The sequence below is a fragment of the Alligator sinensis genome, unplaced genomic scaffold (assembly GCF_000455745.1).
Source record: "Alligator sinensis unplaced genomic scaffold, ASM45574v1 scaffold3_1, whole genome shotgun sequence".
Classification (NCBI taxonomy): Eukaryota; Metazoa; Chordata; order Crocodylia; family Alligatoridae; genus Alligator; species Alligator sinensis.
This window is the reverse complement of record NW_005842465.1, coordinates 1,047,107-1,071,536: the sequence shown is the minus strand read 5'-3', so window position 1 is coordinate 1,071,536 and position 24,430 is coordinate 1,047,107. Positions and strand designations below refer to the sequence as shown.

The window sequence follows — 24,430 nt, the reverse complement described above, 5'->3', positions numbered from 1 at the left end:
GCGAGGACGAGCGGGCGGGGGGGGGGGGGGGGGGGTGTCGCTCGGGGCACTGGTGCCCAGTGCAGGAGCTGGTGCCCAGCAGCACACGCAGCTCCAGCCACTGCTGAACACTGTGGCGAGGAGCGCAGCCCCTGCCGGAGCATCTCCATCACCAGTGCTCCCTGCTGCACACACACAGCCCCCACACTTGCACAGCACAGAAGGGATGCCTCACATGCTGAAGCCGGCTGCCTTTACCATTCCGTGCCATGCAGGTCCAGGGGCGGGGAAGGCAGCCTGCTCCAGCACGGGGCTTTCCTCCCATACTGCGCGAGTGCAGGGGTGCATGTGCATGGCTAACAATGGCCCAGTGGGGGCTGCACCCCTCGCTGTGATGTGCAGCACTGGCTAGAAGCTGCCAGGCACCAGCACCCGCCCCAGGCATCAGCACCCCGAGCACCCTTGCCTGCTGCTGCCACTGCCTGCCAAGGCTGTGCACCATGGAGAGGAGTGTGGGGATGGTCCTCACACCCCCTCACACCCACACCCTGGCCACCCAAGCTTTGCACTGCCACTGCCTCCCTGGGCATGGGCTCCATGCTGCTGTCAGCCCCAGCCCCAGCCTCCGTGCTTTCACCCAGCTGCAATTCTGCCCCTGACCCCACCGCTTCCCTACCTGCTGCATGCAGCAAGCGGGATGCCAGGGAATCCAAGTAGGTCCCTGGCAGCAGCAGCAACCCTACCCAGAAGCTGTGTGCTGGCTAAGCCATGTCCTTCTTCCCATGAGGACAGGAGCAAGGTGCAATAGGGAATGCTGGGGGCGTGTGTATATGTGGGCGCCTTGCTCGCAGCCTCGTGAAAGTAAGGGCTGGGTGAGGTACAATTCGTTGGTGGGTGTCATGGGCCAAATGAAAGTGCCTGGTGGGTCAGATCCAGCCACAGGCCATATTTTGTCTGCCCCTACTTCAGGGTCTGCCAGACACCTAGAACATTCTCTTAAATTTTTTTTAACTGACCAGCAAATTTCTAAAATCATCATGATTATACCCAAGGGGAGACACAAAATGCAGCTGGAAGTAATGCCTTGCAGAAAGCATTTACTTGAATGCTACTTCAATTAAAACATTAATTCACCACTTACTGGTGAATTAATAGGCCCGCAAGGTCTGGACAAAGTTCCAATTTCATCAAGACTCTGTTCAAGCAGATGGTCCAGCTCATGGACAGCTTGGTAGGTTTAAGATCAGGGATACAAGATTCATCAGGGCAGAAGCTGCAAGTGAAATCCTGCCCTCCAGGTCAGCAATCCAACTGACTGGTGGGGTCTAACATAATCAGAAACTTATCTTCCCTAGTAGTACTGCAGCTTATTGTAGTTTGTATATATTATTCATAGACAGGAGGGTAGGAAATTGAGTGTTACTTTGTTATTTGTCTAGAGAGAACAGTGCTTCAATTTTTCTGTTCTTTATATTAACCCTTTGTTTTACTCATTTTACTGGGGCTACACCTGAAGTTCTCAATTATCCTTATAATTACACTACAAATACAGGTACTCCTCACTTAACGACCTACCTGTTTAACCACCATGTGGACTTACGACCAGCTCTCCGTAGAGTCGTAGAGCTGGTCGGCAGCGCGGCGTCTCAGCAGCACGGCGTCTCAGCGTCAAGCTGAGGGGGACGTGGAGCTGAGCCCGGCACCCCCCAGCCGGCTCCGCGAACCCACGAGGGGGGAGAAGCATCCACCCGGAGGGCAGAGGCCAGGACTCACCACCATGGCCAGCGCCTTCCCGTCCCCGGCTGTTTCCCTGGGGGCCGACTGCGGTCGGTAAGGGGCGGCTCCTCGCTTATCGACCAATTCGCTTAACAACCGAGTCGTAGGAACGGAACTCGGTCGTTAAGTGAGGAGTGCCTGTATTCACTTTGATACTCAGCATTAACTGCTTGAATTTTATTTACTTAAGTGCATTTCTATGGCAATCTCTAGCCAATTGCCCATCAAGAATGCCGGGGGGGAAGGGGAAGGAAGGCGTCGAGGTGCTGAGATGGAGTGCCACCACCTAACACCCCATGCTGCCACTGTTCTGCCTCTTGCCAGTGGGAGCTGAGGCCAGTGACGGTCTAGTGCTTGGCGGTGCTTGCAGGGAGCGGGGTGGGGGAGCCAAGGCCAGGGCTGCTGGCCTCGTCGCCTCCACCCTCTGTCCGGTCCTCGGTGCGGCTTCAGAATCATGGCAGTGCTCCCCCACACTTGGAGCACTGATTGGCTGACAAACAGCCAATCAGAGTGTGAATAAAGCCAGCCAGCCAGCCACTTTTATAATATTAGAATGCATTTCTATGGCAAATCTCTACCATACTCAAGCATTCAATGCTGTTTTCAGATGGTTTACATTTATTATTTGTTTTCCACTATTTGAGTTACAGACTTACCAAACTTTAAAAACAGGAAAACCTTCATTTTCCTGTAAAGCACTTCAAGTTATAGTACATGTTAAAAACGTAAAATATATCAGTATTGAGAACAAGGTTGAGAAACAAAAGTTGAAACATTGATAATAGAGGTGCACCGATACATCAGTCTGATATCAGATCGGCACCGATATAAAGAAAACTGACTGCATCAGAAACTGGCTTTTTTTGCCTTATGTGGCCAATAAATGCCCTGTGCATGTGCACAACCACCGCAGAGCACGCAGGAAGCGAGGAGCACAGCCCGGCAACCTTTAGAGCAGTGTCTGGCTGGTAAGTCTATTGTGGTGGAAGGGGAGGGGGAAGAGAAGGGGCATGGTGGGGCACAGATCGAGGCCTCTGCAGTGAGGAAGGGAGGGAGGGAGGGAGTAGGGCTGGGGCAGATGCTGCTCAGCCAGGTGGGGCTTGGGACAGAGCCGCAGCTCACCCTGGGGGCATGGCTCCCCCTGCTTCGTGCACCCCAGGAGGGCATGGGGCGGCACGTGCACCCAGATCTACGTGCGGGGCAGGGCAGGCTGCTGCTGTGGGCTGAGGCCGGGGCTGTGCTGGCCATTTCCTGGTAGGGGCTGGGTCGAGCTGCGCTTGGGGCAGACAGTGACAGCGGTGCAAGGCCAGCTTGGACTTAGCGGGAGTGCTACAGTAAATTTTGGGGTGGCTGTAGCCCCCCACCCCATAGCCCTCCTTCCAGGGCCACTGCCTGCCCCAAGCCCAGCCGGACCCAGCCCCTCCCCCAGGAAGAGTCCAGCACAGCCCTGTCCCCAGACCACAACCGCAGCCCACCCTGCCCAAGTGCAGATCTGCGGGCACATGCCCCCCCATACCCTCCTGGGTTGCACGTAACAGCAGGAGCTGTCCCCCAGATGAACCATGGCAGCACCTGCCCTAGCCCCAGTGTTACTCCGTAGCTTACCGCAGGGGCCTCGATCTGCACACCCCACCCATCCCCTTCCACCACAACAGACGTACCAGCCGGACACTGCTCTTCAAGATGCTGGGCTGCGTATTGGAAATCAGATCGGTATTGGCCGATATGCCCCCTTAAAAACTGGCTATCAGTATTGGCCCCAAAAATCTCTATTTGTGCACCCCTAATTGGTAATGCTTTAATAAGACCCCAAATTAAGAGGTAATTCCATAAAATAGAGCAGGTTGCGGAACTAATTTAGGATGAAAAGGAGGGCAGCTTCATAAATAGTTAACACTTCTTAAAAAATTAAAAAAGTTAGCCCTCACAGGAAATCTAAAATATTCAAGAAGCAGCCAACTCCTTTTACTAGTATAGAGATGATGACTTGTTCAGGAGAGAAACAAAGAAGGAGCAGCTCACACAGCACAACTTTAAAATAAATATTAGCACTATGCAGAGAGAATGTTATTTACATGACAAGGGAGAGCCAATACACTCCAGGCTTGGCTACGACTATGAAGTGCCCTGGTTAAAATCTGTTGCTCCATCAACTGATTACTATCCTACTCTTAGTCCTCTTCTATAACAATAGCCAGGAGAGAAAAAAATGCAGTCACAAGAATTAGACAGGATTAGATGGTTTAACTACTACTTTTGTAGTAAAGGATCCATCATTAGAACTGCTACTACCATTAGCATTTGAAGTAAAATGCTATTAAACTTACAGATTGGCTAATGCTACACATGGCATTTGGCCAAGCTGGTTAATGGATCACGGGTATAGTAAGAAAAAGGCAGGTAGGCAGTCTTATTAAAACACTGGGTTTGGTTAGCTAATGATGTTTTTTCCTCCCAATTTGTTCACCAGCAACACCTCATTAATGCAGAGTTAAAGTTGTGCTGTGATATATCACAGCCTTTCAGCATGTTAAGGGAGAGAGACACTGAAACCTCCAAGAAACAGGAAATACCAAGTTAAGATACATGCCAACCGCCTCAACCCTGTCCTACTGCAGCTCTTCCTACTCACTGCTCTTTAAGGACATCACTGTATCCAGCAGCTGTATGGAATGGTGGAAGGGTTTGTCTGAGAAGCATGGCAGAGCTGCAACTATGACAACATCTGTTCTTTTCTGTGGGCCTAAGGCCTTCCAAGTTTGCAATAAGGACCTACCAAAAATCACAATTTCACAGAAATCATGAAATCCAGCACTGCCCGTAAGTGGACAATGTCTGCAAGATCTGCAGAAAAAAAGAAATAAATTTTACCGACAATAAAATGCTGACTGGGGGGAGGGGAGGGGAGGAGGAGGTGGTAAGGGGCCAGCTGGCAGCCCAAGGTAGCCATTTCCCCCCACCCCTTGTTGCTGATTGGTTAAGAAGGCTGCCAGCCAGGTGGCCCCACCCCAATTCAATCTGCAGGGAGGAGCTGGGCTGTATGACGGACAGCCCTCACAGGAAAGAAACAGAAGGGGAGGAGGAGACGGTGTTAACAGAGGCAAACATAATAAACCCAGAGACAGAGAGGTCCCAAAAGCTAATCCAGATAATGGAATAAGAATCTCTAGTTCCTGTTTAGACCAAAATTAACAGAATCCAGTCTGTGGATGATTTCTTGTTTGGTAATTTTGTGTTCATGCTGGCAATTTAATATTTTGCCGTATATGAATAGCTACTCTGAGGTCAACAGTGAAATGAGGGACTAAGAGAGTATTTCCATGACAAGGAGCCGTGTACCACAGGCAGACCCATACACAGCACCAGAAGAACAGCTCCTGGACTCAACCTGAGGGCCACAGTCCCACTCTGGACCTGTGTATGAACTGTTTTTGGCTCTGCCCATTCTGAGTTGAGATTACTAAACACACACAGACCCACACCCTCTTCCCCCCCACCTCGGGTCACATCCTGTCCTATGGAACTCAGCCACAAAAACAACCTTAATACTATTACACAGACTGATAAGGGGGGTACCACTGCTGCCATGGACAAAATATCATACATACAGGAAGCCAAGAGACAAATTTTCCAACACAAAGTTTTACAAACTCCTGACTGAGGACTCCAGAGCACAGTACCAGGATGAACCAAATGATCTCTTAACAACACCACCCCTGGAAACACAGGAGAGGAATAATGCTTCCACCTTCTAGGAACCCAGGCTAAGCAACTTTTACTTATTACTCAAGAGCCACAAACCTGGCAATTTAGGATGCTCCACTGACTCTGGCACTTATGGAAGGAGTTTCTACCCATGTTGACTTTATAATTCTATTCCCATGTGCAACAGGAGCTGCCAGCTATTTGAAAGACACCACAGATTTCTTTAAAAAAAAAACTGAGCTCCCTTGACCATTTCAAGCAAACAATATAGTAGCTACTATGGATGTCACATCTCTACACCAACATCCCCCACGAGAACAGATTACAAACCAGCAAGAACACGATCCCCAACAAGGACAACGCTTCTGTTTCCACTGCACTCTTCCTTTGTTCTTAAACTAGGGGTACACCGATCTGCATGCACCCCAGGGGAAGGCATGGGGGGGGGGTATGTGCCCCTCAGATCTGTGCAGAGCGAGGGTGGGCTGCCACTGCACACTCAGGGCCAGAGGCTGTGTTGGCCTTTCCCCAGCAGGGGTACTGAGCCCAGGCTCAGGCTGTGCTCAGGGTGGACAGGGGCAGCGGTGGGAGGGGGAGGGGCTACAACCACCTCACAAATTTGCCACAGCCTACCCCGTAGCTCCCCCCACCCCCCCGGGCCTCTGTTGCCCCCCCTTTCTCCCACCCTTCCAGGAAGAGGCCACCACAGCCTCTGACCCAGGAATGCAGCAGCAGCCCATCCTCGCCCTACACACAGATTCAGGGGGCACATGCCCCCCATGATTCCCTTGGCAGTATGTGCAGCAGCAGGAGCCGCCCCTCCCCACCCCCCCAAGGATGAGCTGCAGTTTGGTCCCACACCCCACTCCAGCTGTCCCTGCCCCAGCCCCACTCCCACCCTCACTGTGGGGGCCTCAATCTGCCCCTCCCCCCCCCCCAAACCTTTCCTTCCCTAGTTACTGGCTGGACACTGCTCTCCAAACTGCTGGGCTGCACTCCTGGCTGCACACATGCTGTGTCTGCAAGCATGCACACAGTATTTAATTGGCAACATTAATCAGCTACATCAGCCAAAAAAAGCCGACTGCCGATAACATCAATTTTCCTTTTATCAGTGCTCATACAACAGAGGTGCACTGATACATTGGTCCATATCTCAAACTCAGCTATTTCAGATTTGGGAACAAAATGGGTACACACATGCCCCACCCCTCCAAATATGCCAGTGTACTTATGAGAGACCCCGAAGTCCATTTTTCCCTTGTGGGGCATGGAGAAGCTGCCTTCTCCACCCCCCCACCAACTTGCCTACAGTACACTGATGACATCTTTAACTGTATGGACACATGGGAAGTGATCTCTGCAGAAATTGCACAAAGACCTTAAGGACTTCACCTCTCAAACTGACTGGAATACTCCACCCAGCAAATTCATTTCCAAGACACCACAATGAAGGTTTGCAGGGACCACAATCGCCACCACATTATATCAATACCCACTGACTGCCAAAGCTATCTTCATACCACCAGCTTTCATCCACACCTCAAGATCCATCATCTACAGCCAAGTAATAAATTAGAACTTTATCTGCTCTGATCCCACTGAGTGGCATGAACACCTTAAGAATTTGGAGCAGGGATTCCTGCCAAAACTGTAACCACTTAAATCAACAAAGCTGGTCTCGGACCCTATTCCAACCAGCTACAATATCAACCCTAAGACAAGGATAACAAAATCCCTCTGGTTGTCACTTACAACCCCAGCTTGAATGTCTTGGACGCATCACTGATAACCTCCAAACTCTCCTGGAAAATGATAGCCATCTTCAAGTAACTACGAGGGACAAATCTGTGTTTGCTTAGAGACAGTCTCCCAACCTCAGACTCCATTGCTCGAGCAACAGACTATTTAACTACTATTCTCACCGAGGCACCAGGCTTTGCAACAGATTCAAATACCAGCTATGTTGACTCGTCAATACAAACATCATCGCTAGGCCACATGAGTTATGGCATCCAAGGTTCATTCACTTGCACCTCTACCAATGTCATAATGCCATCACAGGGTGTATTTGATTTAAATCAAACCAACTTAAATCATGATTTAAGTTAATGGCCAGGAAGCCCATTTAATCATTATTTTCTACAAAAAAAAAAAAAAACCACATTTTTATTATTTATTCATTTAACTTCTTGAGACTTTGGACTTTTAGAGAAAGGTAAGGGCTTGACTGTGTACATATACTTGCAGAAGGACAAAATGGCTGACGGGCGGGTAATCAGGCCTGTTATCTCATCTCCACACACTGCTGTTAACAAGGATGTTTTCTGGGGACAACAAACTGTCCCTATGCCTGAAAAAGGGCATTTGTGCCCAAGAGCATGCAAACAACAATTTTTCTGACTATTTAGTTGGTCTAATAAAAGATATCATGTCTATGCGAAGAACCTTGTCTGTCCCCAGAGATCAGAGGCACATATCCAGAGTTTGAGAACTGAAACCAAGCATCACAGAGATGCTTGAGATCTTCTAGACTGAGTGGCCATTGGGTAGAGTGGTTTTCTTTAATCTTTACTGATCTATAGAGAAGCCTCTGGGAACCCCATAAGATTGGGCCCCTAATATAGTTCATGGCCTGCTGTGACCTACTGAACTTTTATAAAACTTTTTAAAAAGTTACATGAATATACTGTCTTAAATAGTATATAATTAGAAGTTATCATCCCTATTCCATGATATCGTTGAGCTTTAACATACGTTAAATTAAAACTACTTTAAGTTTTTCTTTTTCTTTTTTTTTTTTTTTTTTTTTAAGGTTTACCATCTTCCAGTAAATACAGAAGTCGGTGAGAGTCCACAAATGACTGAGGAAGCCTATCCAAGATCTGCATGTGTTACTGCAGGCATGACACACAGTTCCAGGAGGAACGAGTATATCCTGATGATATTGGTTTATAGCTCTTTTCCTTTGTTTGGGTAATCCGTATGTGAAAGAATGAGAGGACACAAGTCTGACGTCAAGTCTAAAAAAAACACACAAAAACCTATGGCAGAACACTTTAACCTTCTTGGATATTCCACTGCTGACCTAAGAGTATCTGTTCTTACAAAACTTTAAAAGCTGACTAGAACATGAAATTACAAAACAAGAAATCATCCACAGACTGGATTGTGTTAAGCATGGTCTTCACAGGGACTACAGATTCTTATCCTATTACCTGGATTAGCTTTTGTGACCCCGTTTTATTACATTTGCCTCTGTTAGCACTGCCTCCTCCTCTCCTCCCCTTTCCCTCTCTCCCTCCATTCTCTGTTTTGTATTCTGCCACAGCCAGCCCAGGCTCTGGGCAGGCAGGCTGCAAACAACTGTACGGGAGTCCGGAGCTCCGGCTCCATGGCAGTAGTGATTGCATGCACACCTCCAAGTGAACGGTGGGGAAGGGGCTGGGGCAGCACAACAACAGCCCCTCCCCTGCCAACCAAGAGGCGCATGTGCACCAAAGATCAAGCCCCTGAGTTTCCCTGGCATCTACTCCTGGCATGCTAAGTAAAGGTGTGGATCAAGGCTGGGGTGTTTTTGGCACTCTGGCCAAAAACACTACTGACCCCTGCTATACACCAACCTGAGCACTGCAATTCTGCTTTTGCCAAACCTCTCCAGTCAGGCCTCTGGGTCCATCCAGTCTCTTGACCAACAAACCAGGTCCCTCCCATGCCATCTTTGACTTGGGGGTGGCATATACATTTTATTTCATGTGTTTTAGACATCTAAATTCATATTACTCTTCAGAAGAATAGGGGGGGGGGGGGGGGGGGGGGAAGTTATACTTATGGCACAATTAACGTGTTAACTGTGCTACTAGTTGTAACATGCCACACAATCAGCAAATCTATGGTTGGAGATGCCACTCCATAAAGTGGCAAACCAGCCAAAGATGTTCTGTATTATATGTGCGACATCTGTGGCTGGTTTGTATGAAGTCTTAAAATGAGGGGTGTTCAGCCTGTGGCCCCTGGGTCAAACGTGGCCTATGGAGCCATCACACGTGGCCCATGGGGCTCCCCAGGAGTCCAAAAATTTGGCAGCTATTAACACAGCCACCCTCTGCCCTGATGAATTCCTACACCTTACACCCCCTGCCCACTGTGGCACTGGGTTAGAAACAGGCCATGCCCCCTTTGCCCTCAGGACTGGGTCACATCCCGCCCACCCCACCCGGAGCCAGGCGAAGCTTCTTTCCCCTCCTACAGAACTCGGCTGCCCCCCGCCCCCGTGGCCTCATGGTGAGCACCACACCAACCCCAGGTGCTGGATCGGAACAATCATCCATGTCACAATCAGACAAGGCACTGCCCATCCTGCCCACTGCGTGAAATGGTTGAGCACCACTGTCTTAAGTCATGTGTGTGGCATCAGATCCTGAACTGCCTCTGCTGATGACAACAATCAACTGATTGACAGAATGAGTCCAGGAGAGCCCCAGGTTTCATACTGGGCCTGATGCTTGCCCTGTGCAGATGCCAGCAATCAGCTGTTTGTCCACATCAACTTGCCTCTAACTGGGCTGAAGGCTGCCTGATCCAGATACCAACAAACATATTACTGGCATCAGGGCAGGAGAACCTGAGCCCTGAACCAGCCCAGCATGTTTGTAGCACGAGGCAAAGACAGACAAATATTTCCAGAAGAACAGGGCCCCCACACCATGATACACACACACAAAACATGTAGGACTAACAAGCCTCCCAACCTCATTTCCCCCCCACCCCCACTTTCAATGTCTTACACTCATTACACTCCCCCAAAACCTCTCATTCCAAACCCCTCACGCGTTATTCCACTCAACACATCTGCCCCTTGTTTTCTTTTATTTTGCAAAATTACTTGAACACTGATCATCTGCACACGAATTACATTTCCCTAAATCAAAGCTCTACCCATGGCAGGTTCTACCAAAAGTGGAAAAATGTTTATACTGCTGGGTTCAACAGCCAGAGCTAAGTTGACCAAGTCACGAAAGCAGGCCAATCTGAAACCTTCTTGGTCAGCCTTTCTGCATGGGTATGCTGAAATTCATTTGGTACAGGACAATCCAGAAAGCCTATTAAAAACTAAATAAAACACATCTTTAGCATTCATTTTCAAAGGGACTGCAGAGGCCATGCACTAATTGAAATAGCTCTGAACAAGTAAGTTAACTGTTTGTGCCCCACTCCTTCCCCCATCAGACAGACATTATAAACGCAAGTTTTGTGGGGAAAAGAAGTTGGTTGAATGCATCAACTTCAAGATATGCTATTTTTCCCCCAAAGGGCTGTTTCTTGCTACAATGGATTTCAAAATTTGGATCATTAACACTAGCCTTCACTCCACAAAATATACTAACTACCAAAACTTCCAAGCAGGCATGCAGATTTAAGAGCCCTTCAGAATTACTCTAACAGAGTAATAAGAGTCTCAAACTTAACTACAAAAGGAAGTGGAGCTCCACTGCAACATACGTACCCACCAATTTAAATAAATGGAAACTCCACATCTAAAATCAGAAGTGTTTTCATTTCAAACTCAGTTTATGTGAAAGGATAGTTCACTTTTCCTAAACCAGCCTCTGAGTTGAGAAGTAGATTTAAAGGCTATGGTACCACCAAATGAAATGACCAAATATTGCACAGGTAACCAAGTGTGTCATCTAAATACAAGCTAGCCATCATGTAATGAATTCAATTCTTAAAAAGGAACAATAAAAATCTGCAGACACCAAAGTCAACAAATCCTAAAAAATTCACCTCCTCGACAACTGTGGGAAAGTCTTCAGAGGGTAGTATCCCTTTAAGCATTAGTTTCAATCTTATGTTAACTTAGCAACCAAATAAATGGCTAACAGTATTACCAAATAAAGTAACTTTTAAAATAAAAAAGCCCAGCTACTGTGAAAGAGTTACAGAAAAATACCTGTGAAATTTCATACATGTGAGATGACATTCTGCAAAAATAAGGCTGTTCATTTTTAAACAGGCAAATAACTAAATATTCTATCAGATTGCGTGGGCCTTCACAGGATTTCTTCCCTCCCTTAGACAGAGAGGGCTGGATTATGTCTTGCAACAGTACTCAAACTATTTTGGGTACTTTCCATACAGAGCTTAATATGAAATCCCTGCCCCAAAGATCTTACAATAAATTAATACACTTTCCCTTTGGACAGTATTGGAGCCCAGCCTTGCTTGGCTGCCAGGATATTTTTTAAGCAACATGAAACGATCCTTACTCAAACAAGGTTCAATCATGCTGCCTGTCAGTCCAAGAATCGAGACCTAATCCCGCCCCCCCCAAACACAGGGTGGTAGACAGCAGCATGACTTAAGTAGTAGATTCTGGGGGAAAATGGGGGAGGGATCCAGAAGAGAAGAGAATTGAATTTTATGCTTAATCTAAAATGTACAGTATTTGATTATTAAAGTCCAAAGTCACCATTCAGAGGACTGCTGACTACATAAGAGGCCACAATCAAAAGTGAACTCCAATTTTAGCTCTGACAGTCTCAATATACTTCATCCACTGTGTGTTTGGAAGAAAAAAAAGTCTTCGTATTTTAAAAAGAAAACCCCAGCAGACTTCTACTGTCTCAAGTTAGCAGTTAATTAACAATGCTCTCAAAAGAAAGTAAATCCCTTAAAGCAGTCACGTCTACAAACTAGAAGACTCCCATACTACTCCAACTATAATGTGGACAAAAAAAGAAACAGTAATTGAAAATATTTGGTTTTAAGTAAAAGTAGAAGGAGCATTTCACTGAAATTTAACACACTAAGAGTATGGCAAGATCACAATCAGCAGTTTGATTCCCTTTAATTTATCTATGTGCTTTTCTTAAAACTTGTGTAGCGTTGGGAAATAAATCTGTGCAGATGTCTACTCCTGGTATCTGTTTTTGTAAGAGAACTGCGTGGCTTTAAGAAATTATAAGATATGGGGGGGGTTTTAGTACCAGGTTAAAGCCAATCAGCTATTAGTCAACACAATTCATACCCAATAACTGTTTCATGACTGATGCAAAATGAGTTGCTAATCTCAATCCAGATCCGATGGAATAAGCATCACAATAAAAAAAACACTATCAAAACTGCATGAGAACAGTAAACTGAGCATATAGTTCAAAGAATAATTGGCTATAATAAATGAATTGCATTTCCATCCCCTTCAGGTTAGGGATAAAATATATTGGTAGAGCAGCAAGTATCCTTTGTACTCTGGCTGCCTTTACTGCATTTCTGCTGTGAATAAACAAGAAAAGACTACAGTTTACAGGAGTTGAGACCTTGTTGCTAGCAGTGCCCTTCATTTAAAGATTAAAAATGTGCGTTTTGTAGGCACTGCTAAATCCATTAGAAATTAATCCTATAACATCAGGATTCAAACACCATTAAAAAAAAAATCAGTTATTTCAGTATTTGTATGCAATATCAATGGTGGATTTATAATTTACACCACCATACACCTGCATATACAAGATGAGATCAAGTCTTAACATTTAGATTTTAATTAACCAGAAAAATAAAAAGAAATGGGGAGAGAAGAATTTTTTTTCCTTCTAGAATGGTAGCCAAGAGGAAAAAGGGAAAATACAAAAACAGACAATTTTTTTCTCGCTTTCAAAGCTTAGTTTACAGCAACACACTTGCTACTTCTTCTGGAACACTGAAAATCATTTTCTTGCATTTCACCTGTCCAAGTCATCCATCATTTGATTTTTTTTTATTGCAGCTGCCATTCAAAAGGGAAAAACACAAAATAAAAAACAACCGTTTTATACAGTCTGACTCACTCTTACTACACATTATACTGAAATTGTAATAATATGGACTGAAGTTACGATGTACTGAACTTGCAAAAGTATCTCCAGTACCTTGGCAATATAAAAGATAGATCCTTGCCCTAAAGCACTCACACTTGCACAACATCTAAATACAGTAAAAGCTCTGTTATCTGGCATCCCCTGGGGAATGGTGGTTAATCAAATGTGCAACATCTGGTGCACTCCCCGGCTGTGCTGGGGGACAGGGAGAAGAGCCCCCCCGCAGGCTGCTTTGCCCTGGGACACGGGCCGAAGAAGTGTCAAAGAAGAACTCAGCTCATGGCGGCGAAACCAGAAGTCCCTGGAAGTGGTACTTCCGGCTTCGCTTTTGCCGCGTCCCTCAGATGCCAGTTAGTAGAGCTTTCTGGCTAATAAAGTGCAGGTTACACAGCTTTTGCTGTAGATAACACAGACACACACCAGAGATCAGGATCCAACAACCTTAAAAAAAAGTCCTCACCCCTTTAATTATGACTTTGTAAGCTCTAGACAGACAATAACCTTCATTAACCCTTAATTAAATGTTGAGTCTGTACATACTGATCCCCTAAAGTAATTCCCAGCACTTTCCTCCACTGCATAAGTTCTTCCCATTCCTGCACCACAAATCCAGTTCCACATTCACAGACATGCCAACAAAGGAGGGAAAAAAAAAAGATTATTTTGAAGATATTACTTCTGTGGACTAGATGGGCAGATCATTTTACTGTTACACGTATTTCTGGTTTTAGCACTACCCCCTTTTTCACTTTTACTGTACATGACCAGCCTATTATTTTCAGGCTTATCTATTCTTGGAGCCATTTGTAAGCCCTCTTTTCTTATTAGCTTTTATTACCTCCCTTCCGATTCCTCCTAATACTTCATAAATTATTCAAAAGCCACAGATATTAATCCAAGTATTTTCCTCAAACTTCATTTAAGCAGATAAGAGAAATTTTATTTAAAATTATGTCCAGATTAGCCACTGACGCTAGAAATTCATTTACCATACTTACTCAAATATAAGATGAGGTTCTGCCCCCACAACCAGCATGGGGGGGGGGGGGGGGGGGGGGGTGAGCCCCACATCTTATATTGGCACGTTAGGAAAACTCATTAAATACACTGTCTATCATTAAACTGCTGCCAAAAGCAGCATGTGCTCAGTAATGGAAGCCAGCTATGAAGCTGAAAAAAGTGCCACAAAACACAATACAACTGGGCAAATATACTGATGGTAACGTGTGTGGTCCTTAAAAACAGGTGGGCATTTCCTCCGCGGGGAACCGACACCAGGCCTGGAGGTACTGCAAAACCAAGCCGACACCAGAAGGGCAAAGCCAGCCCTGACACCCTCCCTTTGGTGCCAAAAAATGCTAAAGTTCAAGTTACAAAGTTCAAGGTACAAGGAAATATGGAGGACCTGAGTGAGGGGCTACATAATACAGGGTGGGGGTAGGGGTGGGAATGTAACAGTTACATATCAAAACGTGCAGCCAACTAAACCTGGGGGATGGAACATGAAGCTTATAAAAGTCAGGAATATATCCGAGATGCTGCTCAATGATGCCACATTCAGGTTCAGAGGTGGCTTACAAAAAGCACACATTCAGCTACAGATAATAGAATACAATTGTGGGGGTTAGGAAGAGTCCAGGATGGATGTTGTCGTCAGAGTTCATTGGGTGTAATGGCAGGGGGCAGTCAAGCGATGCCCCCGCATCACTTCCAGTTAATCTGGTGGGGTCCATGTAATGGCACTGTCTCAATGTGTTCCACATAGATGCCCCTGTACCAGCGGATGGTGTCGGACACCAAGCGGCATTGCATCCGCTTGGTGTAGATATGTGGCAAGTGTGCAGGACACTCATTGTTGGGGTCCCATGCTCCAAGCACCACAATGATCAGCACCTCAACCATTATGTCATATCCCTGGCTCCTCAGGGTGGCTGCTATTTTTTTTTCACTTCCGCTCACAGACCTCAACAAAATTTTCCCGCTGGTTCTCAAAAAGGGTGAGGACATCTACCATCACTATGCACTTGCTGTGCTAGTTGGCCACACCATTATCTGGGCACAGCTGGCTCTCGCAGCCTGGGACAGCATGGCTGATGGGCACAGAGCATGCCAAGGCCGGGATGGCCTTGGCCAACTGGTCCTGGACAGCATTGTGGTGCAGCTGCCACACACTGGCGTGGGGCTTACAGGCACCCAGTACATGGGAGAGGGTCTCTGCCTTGTAGCTGCAGCGTCAGAACCTCTCGCCTCAGTTCCTGTACCAGATGGCACCGTTGAACAGCAGGCAGTTGACGTGGGCGCACTGGATGAAGCGCCAATCTGAAAACCATGTGAAGCTCCTGCTGGGCATGAAGTGGTGCTACATTTGATCTTAGCCAAAAATGTTGAGATGCAGATGCAGGGAGTGTATTGGGAGGACACATACATAATGAGCAATGCTAAGCTGTGGGTACACCATGGTTTGAAATGCTGCTAACTCTGCTGAGGCCCAGCCCAATGAAATGTATGGTAAATCATGAGCCTTTTGACTTCTGACTAATATCATGCATAGTTTGGAGAATATACAAGTACAAAACTGCTGCTTAAAAGTGTGTTTATAGAATGCCTACATTAAAACTGGAAGCAGTTTCAATGAAGGCAAACTGCATCATCTGGATAAACTAATACTATAAGTACCCATGGTAATTTGCCTACATGCAAATTACTATAGACATGGTTATTTCAAAGTCAGTGTTTTCAAATTTGGTCCTTGCTTCCATGTGCTCAGGGAGAGAATAGAGTCTGACAGTACATGGGAGGGGGGAGAGCAGGAGAGCTGCAGGGAGAGTAAGTTGGGGGGTGGTGGACAAATAGGCCACCTGACCTCCCAAAATTTATTTTCCCTGCTCAAGCAGTGGGAGAGGGGAAAATTCAAGGCAGGCCTCAAATAATTAGATTCTATACCAGGAAAATTATAACAAAATCCATAGATTTCCATATACAGAATCCAATCATTGGGGGGGAAGGAACCTGATATTCAGATTCATCTTGTATTCAAGTAAATACAGTATATAAATATACTTTTATTCATACATGAAGCATCCTGCAAAATCAGCTTCCCTCCCTACCCTGTCCAAAATGACAAGAGGTATAATTTAAAGCATCAGATAATCATTGAGCCATGAGGTGCAAAACAAGCCAAAAGGTAAGAAAAAGGTCACTGTTCCATTCTACAATGATGACCTTAAATTGATCTTAAATTTCAATTTTAAAAAGCATATTATATCCAAAATCTGTTACAAGGTTAAGATTACTCAGCTAAAAGGAAAATTTAATTAGACAATTAAATGATTACAATCCAACATTAACTGACCCATGTCACAACACTAAAATAAGAATAAAAACAGAACCAGAAGATGCCACATGCATGCAAGATTGCTAACTTGATACTGCTGCCTATTTTATGAATTTGTGTTATTAGACTTGATGCTTAAATTTCTTTTAACAATTGTTTTTGCATTTAGTGTCCTCATCATTTAAATTTTTTAGCACTGCTAGTAAAAACAACAATTTTTCAAACTCAGTTTAAGATACCCATTTTTTTTTGGTCAAGCATATATTATACTGTGCTGTATTAATGCAAACATCATCTGCAATGGAAGTCACCTGCAAAGTCAAGGGAAGCGATCACTCTGCTCTATTCAACACTGGGAAGGCCTCATTTGAAGTACTACATCCAGTTTCAGGCAGTGTACTTAAAAAAAAAAAATATGGACAAAGTCCAAAAGAGGGCAGCAACATGAACTGGAGGTCTGAGAAATTACTTATGAAAGAAATGACTTAGGAAAGGCTGAGAACTTGGATTGAGAAAAATAAAGCAGGGGATTTGATAACAGTCTTCAAATACCTAAAAAGGTGCTTAAGTGGATGAGAGGGATAACTATTCTCTGTGGCACAGGACAAAGAGTAATGGTCACAAATTGCAGCAAAGGAAATTCAGGTTGGATATTAGGAAGAACTCTCCCACTCAGAGGGCACTGAAACAGGCTAACTAGAGAGACTGTAAACTATCCATCCTTGAAAGCTTTTAATAGCAGGTTAGACAAATACTTGTCAAAGGTGGCATAGATAGGGATGATCCTGCCTTCAGCAGGGCATTGGACTAGATGACGTCCTGGAGTCTTTTCCAGTACTGTTCTTTCACAAAAAAAACTGCAACAAAACACAAACGGCTAGAAACTGTGGGATATGAATTTTCATACAGGACTTGTTGGAGGTGTAAAACAATATAAGCCAAATCATCATTTGCAGCCATTAAGTGATATACAGTAGGCATGATAATTAATTTTTGACCTACAGTACTTTAACAAATAACCTTTAATTTGATGAACAGACACTGGCAATGTAAAAGCTGTCTTCCTTCTACCCTAATCTTAAATCTTTACATTAAGGTCAAATTAATTTTTTTTAAAAATTCTATTTCCAGGTTGAAGCGTAACTCACCCTCCCTCAAATAATTTTTAGCTAAAATAGTTCTCTTCCCTTCCTCCCCCCCCCCAAAAAAAAACCAAAAACTCCCGACCCTCCCAAACAACATGGACGTAGTGGGAGAAACAAGGAATAATGTTACTCAGTGGCACTCAACTCCCAGTTCACACAAGATCCAGCCTGTAAAGCCATATCACCAGGCTCAAGAGTCTCTCAAGAGGTCTGGAAATTTGGCAACAGGGGACCAGTGGTAGTATTAACTGTTCCTCCCCTGCTGCGAAATTTCCAGACTTATGAGGAGCCCTGCGGGCCAGATGACATGGCCCTAGGTGCTAGACTGTGCTAACGTGCAACGCCATGCAGATCCAGCCCGCATGGCCAGAAGATTGAGCTTCACTGACATTAGCTAAAAGGATAGCTTAAAAAGAATACTGGCAACCTTTTTCTCCAGCTGGGATTTCAACCTATGCATTTTATGGAACAAAAACTAAGACAGTTTTTTTTTTTTAATTCCTTGTTCATGTAGGCGATAGCATTACTCAAGTTTTTTCCCCCCCCTTCTTTTTCTTTAAACTTTGGCATTGTGCTTTTCTTGATAAAGCTGAATTGTTTAGAATGGAAGTCACTGCAAAGCAAATTACAGCAAACTGAATGTTTAAGTTAATGATAATTTTCAATTATCACCATTGTTTAGATATCATATTTTCTTTTATTTTGATAGAAATTTGAAAAGCTCTACGGAGGCAGTGGGTTGTAATGAGTTACCATTAAACCTGAAGAGATTTCTGGGAAACAATCATTTCAAGTACAGCATACCCCTACATTCTGTGTCTGCACATCCCTTAGCGCACAATGTGCGTCTTCAGTTCATTTCCATACTTGAAGGTATCTGTCTGATACAATCAGAAAACTAAGGAGTTGTACACATACATGTTTAAACACTCAGCACGTTTGTTAACGCTAAGATTCGAACCATATTTTGGCTGGTAAAGGTAAAACACTAGAGCCAACACAAATTTTACCTCTTTCTCCATTTGTGTGTGCAATAGAAGCCTGCCATTATGCTGTACATACCTGTGAAAGCCATGTTTTTTTTCTAGCAATATTTTTTTCCACACTATTTGTTTTCCTATTCAAATAACCATGCTCAGCCCCACCCTCTATTAAAAAAATCCTACACCCAGTGCAGACAACTTAGTATGTTTCAATATTAAGAGTCTTGATCTCTCATGATCCTTTCATGCCTCAAAGGCAATAAAGTTTTGCAATACCATTACATAAGCATGATTTAACTACAGCATCAGATCTGAAAAGAAGCAACAGTCACTGCTAAACTGGTATCTGAAAAGAAGCAACAGTCACTGCTAAACTTGCTCATGTGTACAAAAAAAAAAAAAAAAAAAAATCAATAGAAAGGACAAGGCATTTTGCAAAAAAAGAAAAAAAAAAGCACTTCAGTGTCACACAGAGTACTTGGGGATTTCTCATTTCAACACAATCAAGAGCAGAACACTGCAGTTCATAACTAGTAAGACACGATCATTCTGAAAAGGAAAAGGAAAAAAAAAAAAGAAAAGGAACAGCAGCAACCTAGTTGATACCATCCAAACCACAAAAATAACAGCTTAAGCTTTAAGGAAATTCAATCATAATGGCCATCTTAAGCCTGGTTTGTTCAGGGGTTCAGTTGTGAAATATTTAACTTTTTTACCTGATGTTCTGCATGAATGTTATCCCCAGTAGGCCAGCGATGCTTGCTGTTATTATAGCCGCCTCCACCACTTCCTCCTCCCCCAAGCTGCTCACCATGCTGCCTCTGAAAGAAGTAATCCACCATGGCGTCGTCCTGGGAGCGGCCTGCAACTCCTATGGATCCAGGAACAGGACTGGAGTGTGTCCCTGCTGCAAGTGCTTGATTTGCAGCTGGCTGTTGCTGAGCCTGGGACCCTGTTCCAGATGTCAAAACAACAGGCATGTTGGGATTAGCTGTATCTTGAGTGTGCTGTTTCAGGTGGGGGCTGAATGAGTCCTGCCAGAGCACTGCTTTTCTCTTCAAAACACACGCAACGCTCATTCCACCAACACCTAAGGAGATACAGGTTTTAAAATATTTAAATCAACTTTTAAAAAAAATTATTAAATATGCATAATATACACAAAGAAAACCATTTCTACTTAAAGCGACTGGAGCAAGAATTCACAAAAACGTCAAATCTGACCTATATCTCGTATAGTTCTGCTTTAATAAAACTTCATTTCAGTAAAATATATGCAAGTATGCGCACTAGCCAAAACCACAGTTTATTCTACGGTATGTTGCCAGTATAGTCAAGATATTTATAAGATGCCTGTTATCCTGGACTCAAACCACCAACTTATGCAAGTGAACATTTTATGTGCGGTCAGCATTTTAAATTTTTGTCTTCATCTAACCTGAAAGGAAGCCCCGAAAATTTCTGGAAAAGAAATGTTTGCTAATATACTGCAGTTCAAATTACACAGTTTGCCAAACTTTTGTATTAACTGCAGGTCTACTACTTAGTCTGTCATTTGCACACAGGATTATTATATTACCTATTTTCAACAGTTTAAACAAGCAATTTAAACCAGCTAGATTTTTTTTTTTTTTCCAAATGCAAGCTTAAAATATAGTTATTTCTACACGTATTTTTAGCTAGGCCTGAAACATAACTCCGACTCTCTTACAAAACACCCAAGTTGGCTTTGGTCATGAGATGGTAAGATATACCCACATGTTTATGTAAGATCCCCTCAAGAAAAGACAGCTAACCTCTTAGTGACTGGGACAACAAGAGAACGTTCCAGAGCTAGATCATCCTGTAGCTTCAATTGGTTACTGATGGGAGTGAAAGACTGAAACCTAACAGTAAAAACTGCCCAACATGAACAAATCAAAAAGGTTCAATCCAAAAAACAATCTGAGTGCAGGATAGTAAGTTGGGAAAATCATACAGCAAACCTAGCCATACATCTCCATTCCTCAAACAGTTTTGGGAGCACATAAAACTAGCTGCTGTGGAAAGTCTCTTTGCTTTGTTTTGTAAAAGAAGCCTAATCAGCCAAGCTCAACAGAGATGACAATGAAGATCCTACACAACTTGAGTAAAAGTGAAAAACCCTTAACACACACACACCTACACGTGAACAGGCAACACAACACTTTTTAAAAAGAAATTCAATAGACCTCCTTTTTCTAAACTTTGTGTTATATCATGTCCTCAGTCATTCAAGTGCAACCCCACAATCATCCCAGAGCTTACAAAGATGCAAGGGAGAACAGAATTTGCCCTTCCCTGATAATCACAGCTGCATGCCACCAAGATAAAGCTCTTACTAACCTACCTCAACTGATTATTGCTGCAAACCTTGGCCCTAATACTGAAAAGACTCTCCTATGCTCACTACACTAGTTTCAATAAAGTCTAGTACTACAGACCACATCCAAAAATTTTCCTCACTGTCTTACTTTCAGTCAAAATTACCCACATTTCCCCCAACAATGAGTAGCCTTATTCCTCTGTTAGAAGAATCTCAATATAGAAACTTCAGCTATCAGGTTTTTCCTTGTACTTAAATTCACAATGCAGTTTATTTTTCTACAGCCATGTAAACAGGTAACTTTTAACAACACTTTCCATGTTCATAGGGGTTGGTTTAATTAACTATAATAAAATGTATTATTTAGCACAACTTTACTACTAACTTTTTACAAAAGAAAAGCAATCCTTACACACACCTCCATTTTTAAAACTGTACCACAGTGTTCTGTTAAATGTCTCATACCACTAAAGATTTATTATTATAAAATACACTACAGTAGTTTACCAGCAGATTCAATTTAATTTTCCCTTAGGTTCTAAGTACACAACAAACCTCCATTCATTAACACACAAAAAGCTAATCGAGCACTCCTACAGAATGGGTAGGAAAAAATATTTCTATTTTTAATTACTGGTAAGAAACTCTGCCCCCAATTCTAGATTGTCTAAGCACTCAGATACTCTGTACAGCTATGGATAATTAAAACTGAACTTCATCTGTCAAAATATGTGACAAATTAGGCCATTAGGTAGTCTTATTTTTAAAAACACAGTGGCACTTATGCTTCAAAGATTTACACTTCATCTTAACTTTACATATTGTGAACTTCCAACTGAAGTTGCTCAATGCACTAGAGTTGCTCACAATGCATAAAATTAAGCGTGTTTGTAAAACTTTGGCAGCATGGGTGACTAAATTACTTACTTAGAAAATTTAGTTGTCTGTGATGCCTCCTCTGTCTAACGCAAATTAGCAGAGATCCATCTATCATGCAGCAGTGAATCCCTTTTTCTTTTCAACTACACTTTTCACAAAACTCTTCTAACGCTGTAACAGCAGGCCAGCAATGACAGACATAGACAATGGCACAGAACTAAGAAGTACCAAAAGTTCTGGCTGCGGTGTCCAGATTGAATTATTTTCTCTTAAACTAAGTGAGAAATTTAGTACACGTTATCCCTCCCCTTCTAGGGAGGAAGGGGTATGCACTTTAAGTCTAAAATCCGGTTCCTCAGCCTGCTGCATAGCTGCATTTAGACAAAGCAGATTTTAATTTCATTTAACTAATGCATTCTTAAAATGTTTAATCTAGGTCTTTTTTTTTTTTTTTTTTTAATTCAGATAAACTCCTAAAGTTCAGGATATGACCAAATTTTGTTCCTCCCACAGCTGGGAACTGTCATTTATTCCCTCAAAACTCAAAAGAGGAGAGAGTTACGAATTCCTAACAGTATAAAATTCCAATCAAGACCGAGTAATGATTCTTTTAAGTTCCGTGCAACTGTCTTGTACTCTCACGAGCTTCCTCTTTCACCTAACATAGACAAGGCAATTGTAAATAAGAAAAGAAAACTTGGCAAAGGAGACATTTTGAAAGACAGCAAAGGGGAAAGTGCATTATGGGAAGTTCAAGTTTAGTTCCAAGATATGTTTTTATAGAAATGCCATGGTATATGTAGCAGACAGCTGAACAGTGTCATTCAAAGCACACAGAGCATCAGAAATATGTTCAGTCACCTACACAATACATATTTGTTAACTAGCTAGCCAGCAGCTGCAACTTTTATCATTGCAAACACCTAATGGCTACTGGGTCCCTTTTCCTTTTTAAAGCCTTTATGAAGCTATTAGTATGCATTTTCCATGCACACAGTTTTCTGTTACAGTTACACATTTACAAAATAAACAGCCGCTGATTGAACAAAATGAAATGGCCACGGTGAGGTTGGTATGGACATAGGGTTTTGGTTTTGCTTTTGCACAAAGGGTAGAAAAGCCTATCATAAAATAGCTTGTTTACCACTAGTGGTTATTACAACTTGATGTATTTTAGGATGTCAGCCGCATAAAGAACATAATTTTAGAAACATCTCTGAACAAACTCAGCAACACAAAGTGAGGTTTTTTAATTACCTGGCTAAAACTGCACGTAGCACAAATACTAACACATTCAGAACTGAAGAGATCTCCAAGGACCCAGGCTTTGTATACATCAATCCAACGTTTGCAACATAATTTGAAAAATTAAACCTCACACTAACTGTGCATTTTGCAAAATAAAACTATGAACCAGCACGAACATCTGTTTTTTCCCCATTCTTTGGTAGAAAAACAAAAATCAAGGCTGCCTACCCATTGTTTAAAAGGCTTCTGGCCTACAGAAACTTTGAAGTTCAGGATTTCGTCAAACGAAGAGAGACAAAGCAGGAAGTCAGCAAATTGATAACCAACTGAACTTCTCAGACCAGCATTAAAATGTCATAAGACACGTTCTAACCCCCACCCCCTCAAATAAAAGGAAATTCCTTACTCATGATCTATTTAATAAAACTGCAGCTTGCAATAAAGTTATTAAGCACTGACTAAAAACTAATGTTTCTCCACACGGGGTGAAGGGCATGCTGTTGCCTTTAAAATAAAACTTGTGAAAATTAAAAATAATCAACATCAATACAGCAGGGACAGAGAGGAGGAGGGAGCTCAGGGTTGCACAGCCCATGGAAAAGTATTGTGTGTGGTTTATTCCCTGGAAAGGATCAAGCCTCCTTTTGCTGTTAGGCACAACCAAGTGTCTCATAGACACAGACAAAAAGAAAAAAAAAAATTACAAAGCTTAGAGGGAAAACATGCAAAAACAATCCTGAATCTATCAGAGATCAAAGCAAACCACAGGTATATTAAGGCATCCTGGGCCTTAAATATGGCTTTCAAGGGTTTTTTTATTTTTATTTTTTTCCCTCTTTTGCAGGATCACACCCCCCAAACCCTACACACATCTAGGGTTTCCTACGCACACACAAACACACACACACACACATCTACTCGCTCTCTCCCGAGTTGCCACGGGGGTGCGAGATGGAGAGGATGGTGCCCAACCCACGAGTGTTTGGGACGCTATTTATCCCCTTGACTGAATAGCTTCTCCCACCCCAGCCCCCCAGGGCGAAGCCTGCAGCTACCTTCAAGCGCCCACGATGAAACAACTGCACACGGGGGGGACCCCTAAAAACCTTGTTTCACCCCAAATAGTTCAAAGCCCCCCCCCCCCCCCCCCGATAATAACAATCCCCCCCGGCAGGAGGAGG

General features: G+C 43.6%; 1 protein-coding gene across 11 annotated transcripts in view; it reads right to left on the bottom strand.

The window, feature by feature from the left end:
• Positions 1-24,430, bottom strand: part of PUM1 (pumilio RNA binding family member 1) — a 131,832-nt gene that overhangs the window by 107,011 nt on the left and 391 nt on the right. For 10 of the 11 annotated variants that reach the window (XM_006030837.3, XM_006030838.3, XM_025212497.1 and 7 more), the window contains exon 2: positions 19,495-19,868. In XM_006030837.3, the coding sequence (XP_006030899.1) occupies positions 19,495-19,857 (363 nt within the window). In that variant the 5' untranslated portion in view covers positions 19,858-19,868. Of the gene's footprint in view, positions 1-19,494; positions 19,869-24,430 lie in introns of those variants that run through there. The other variant, XM_025212498.1, reaches the window with a different exon arrangement.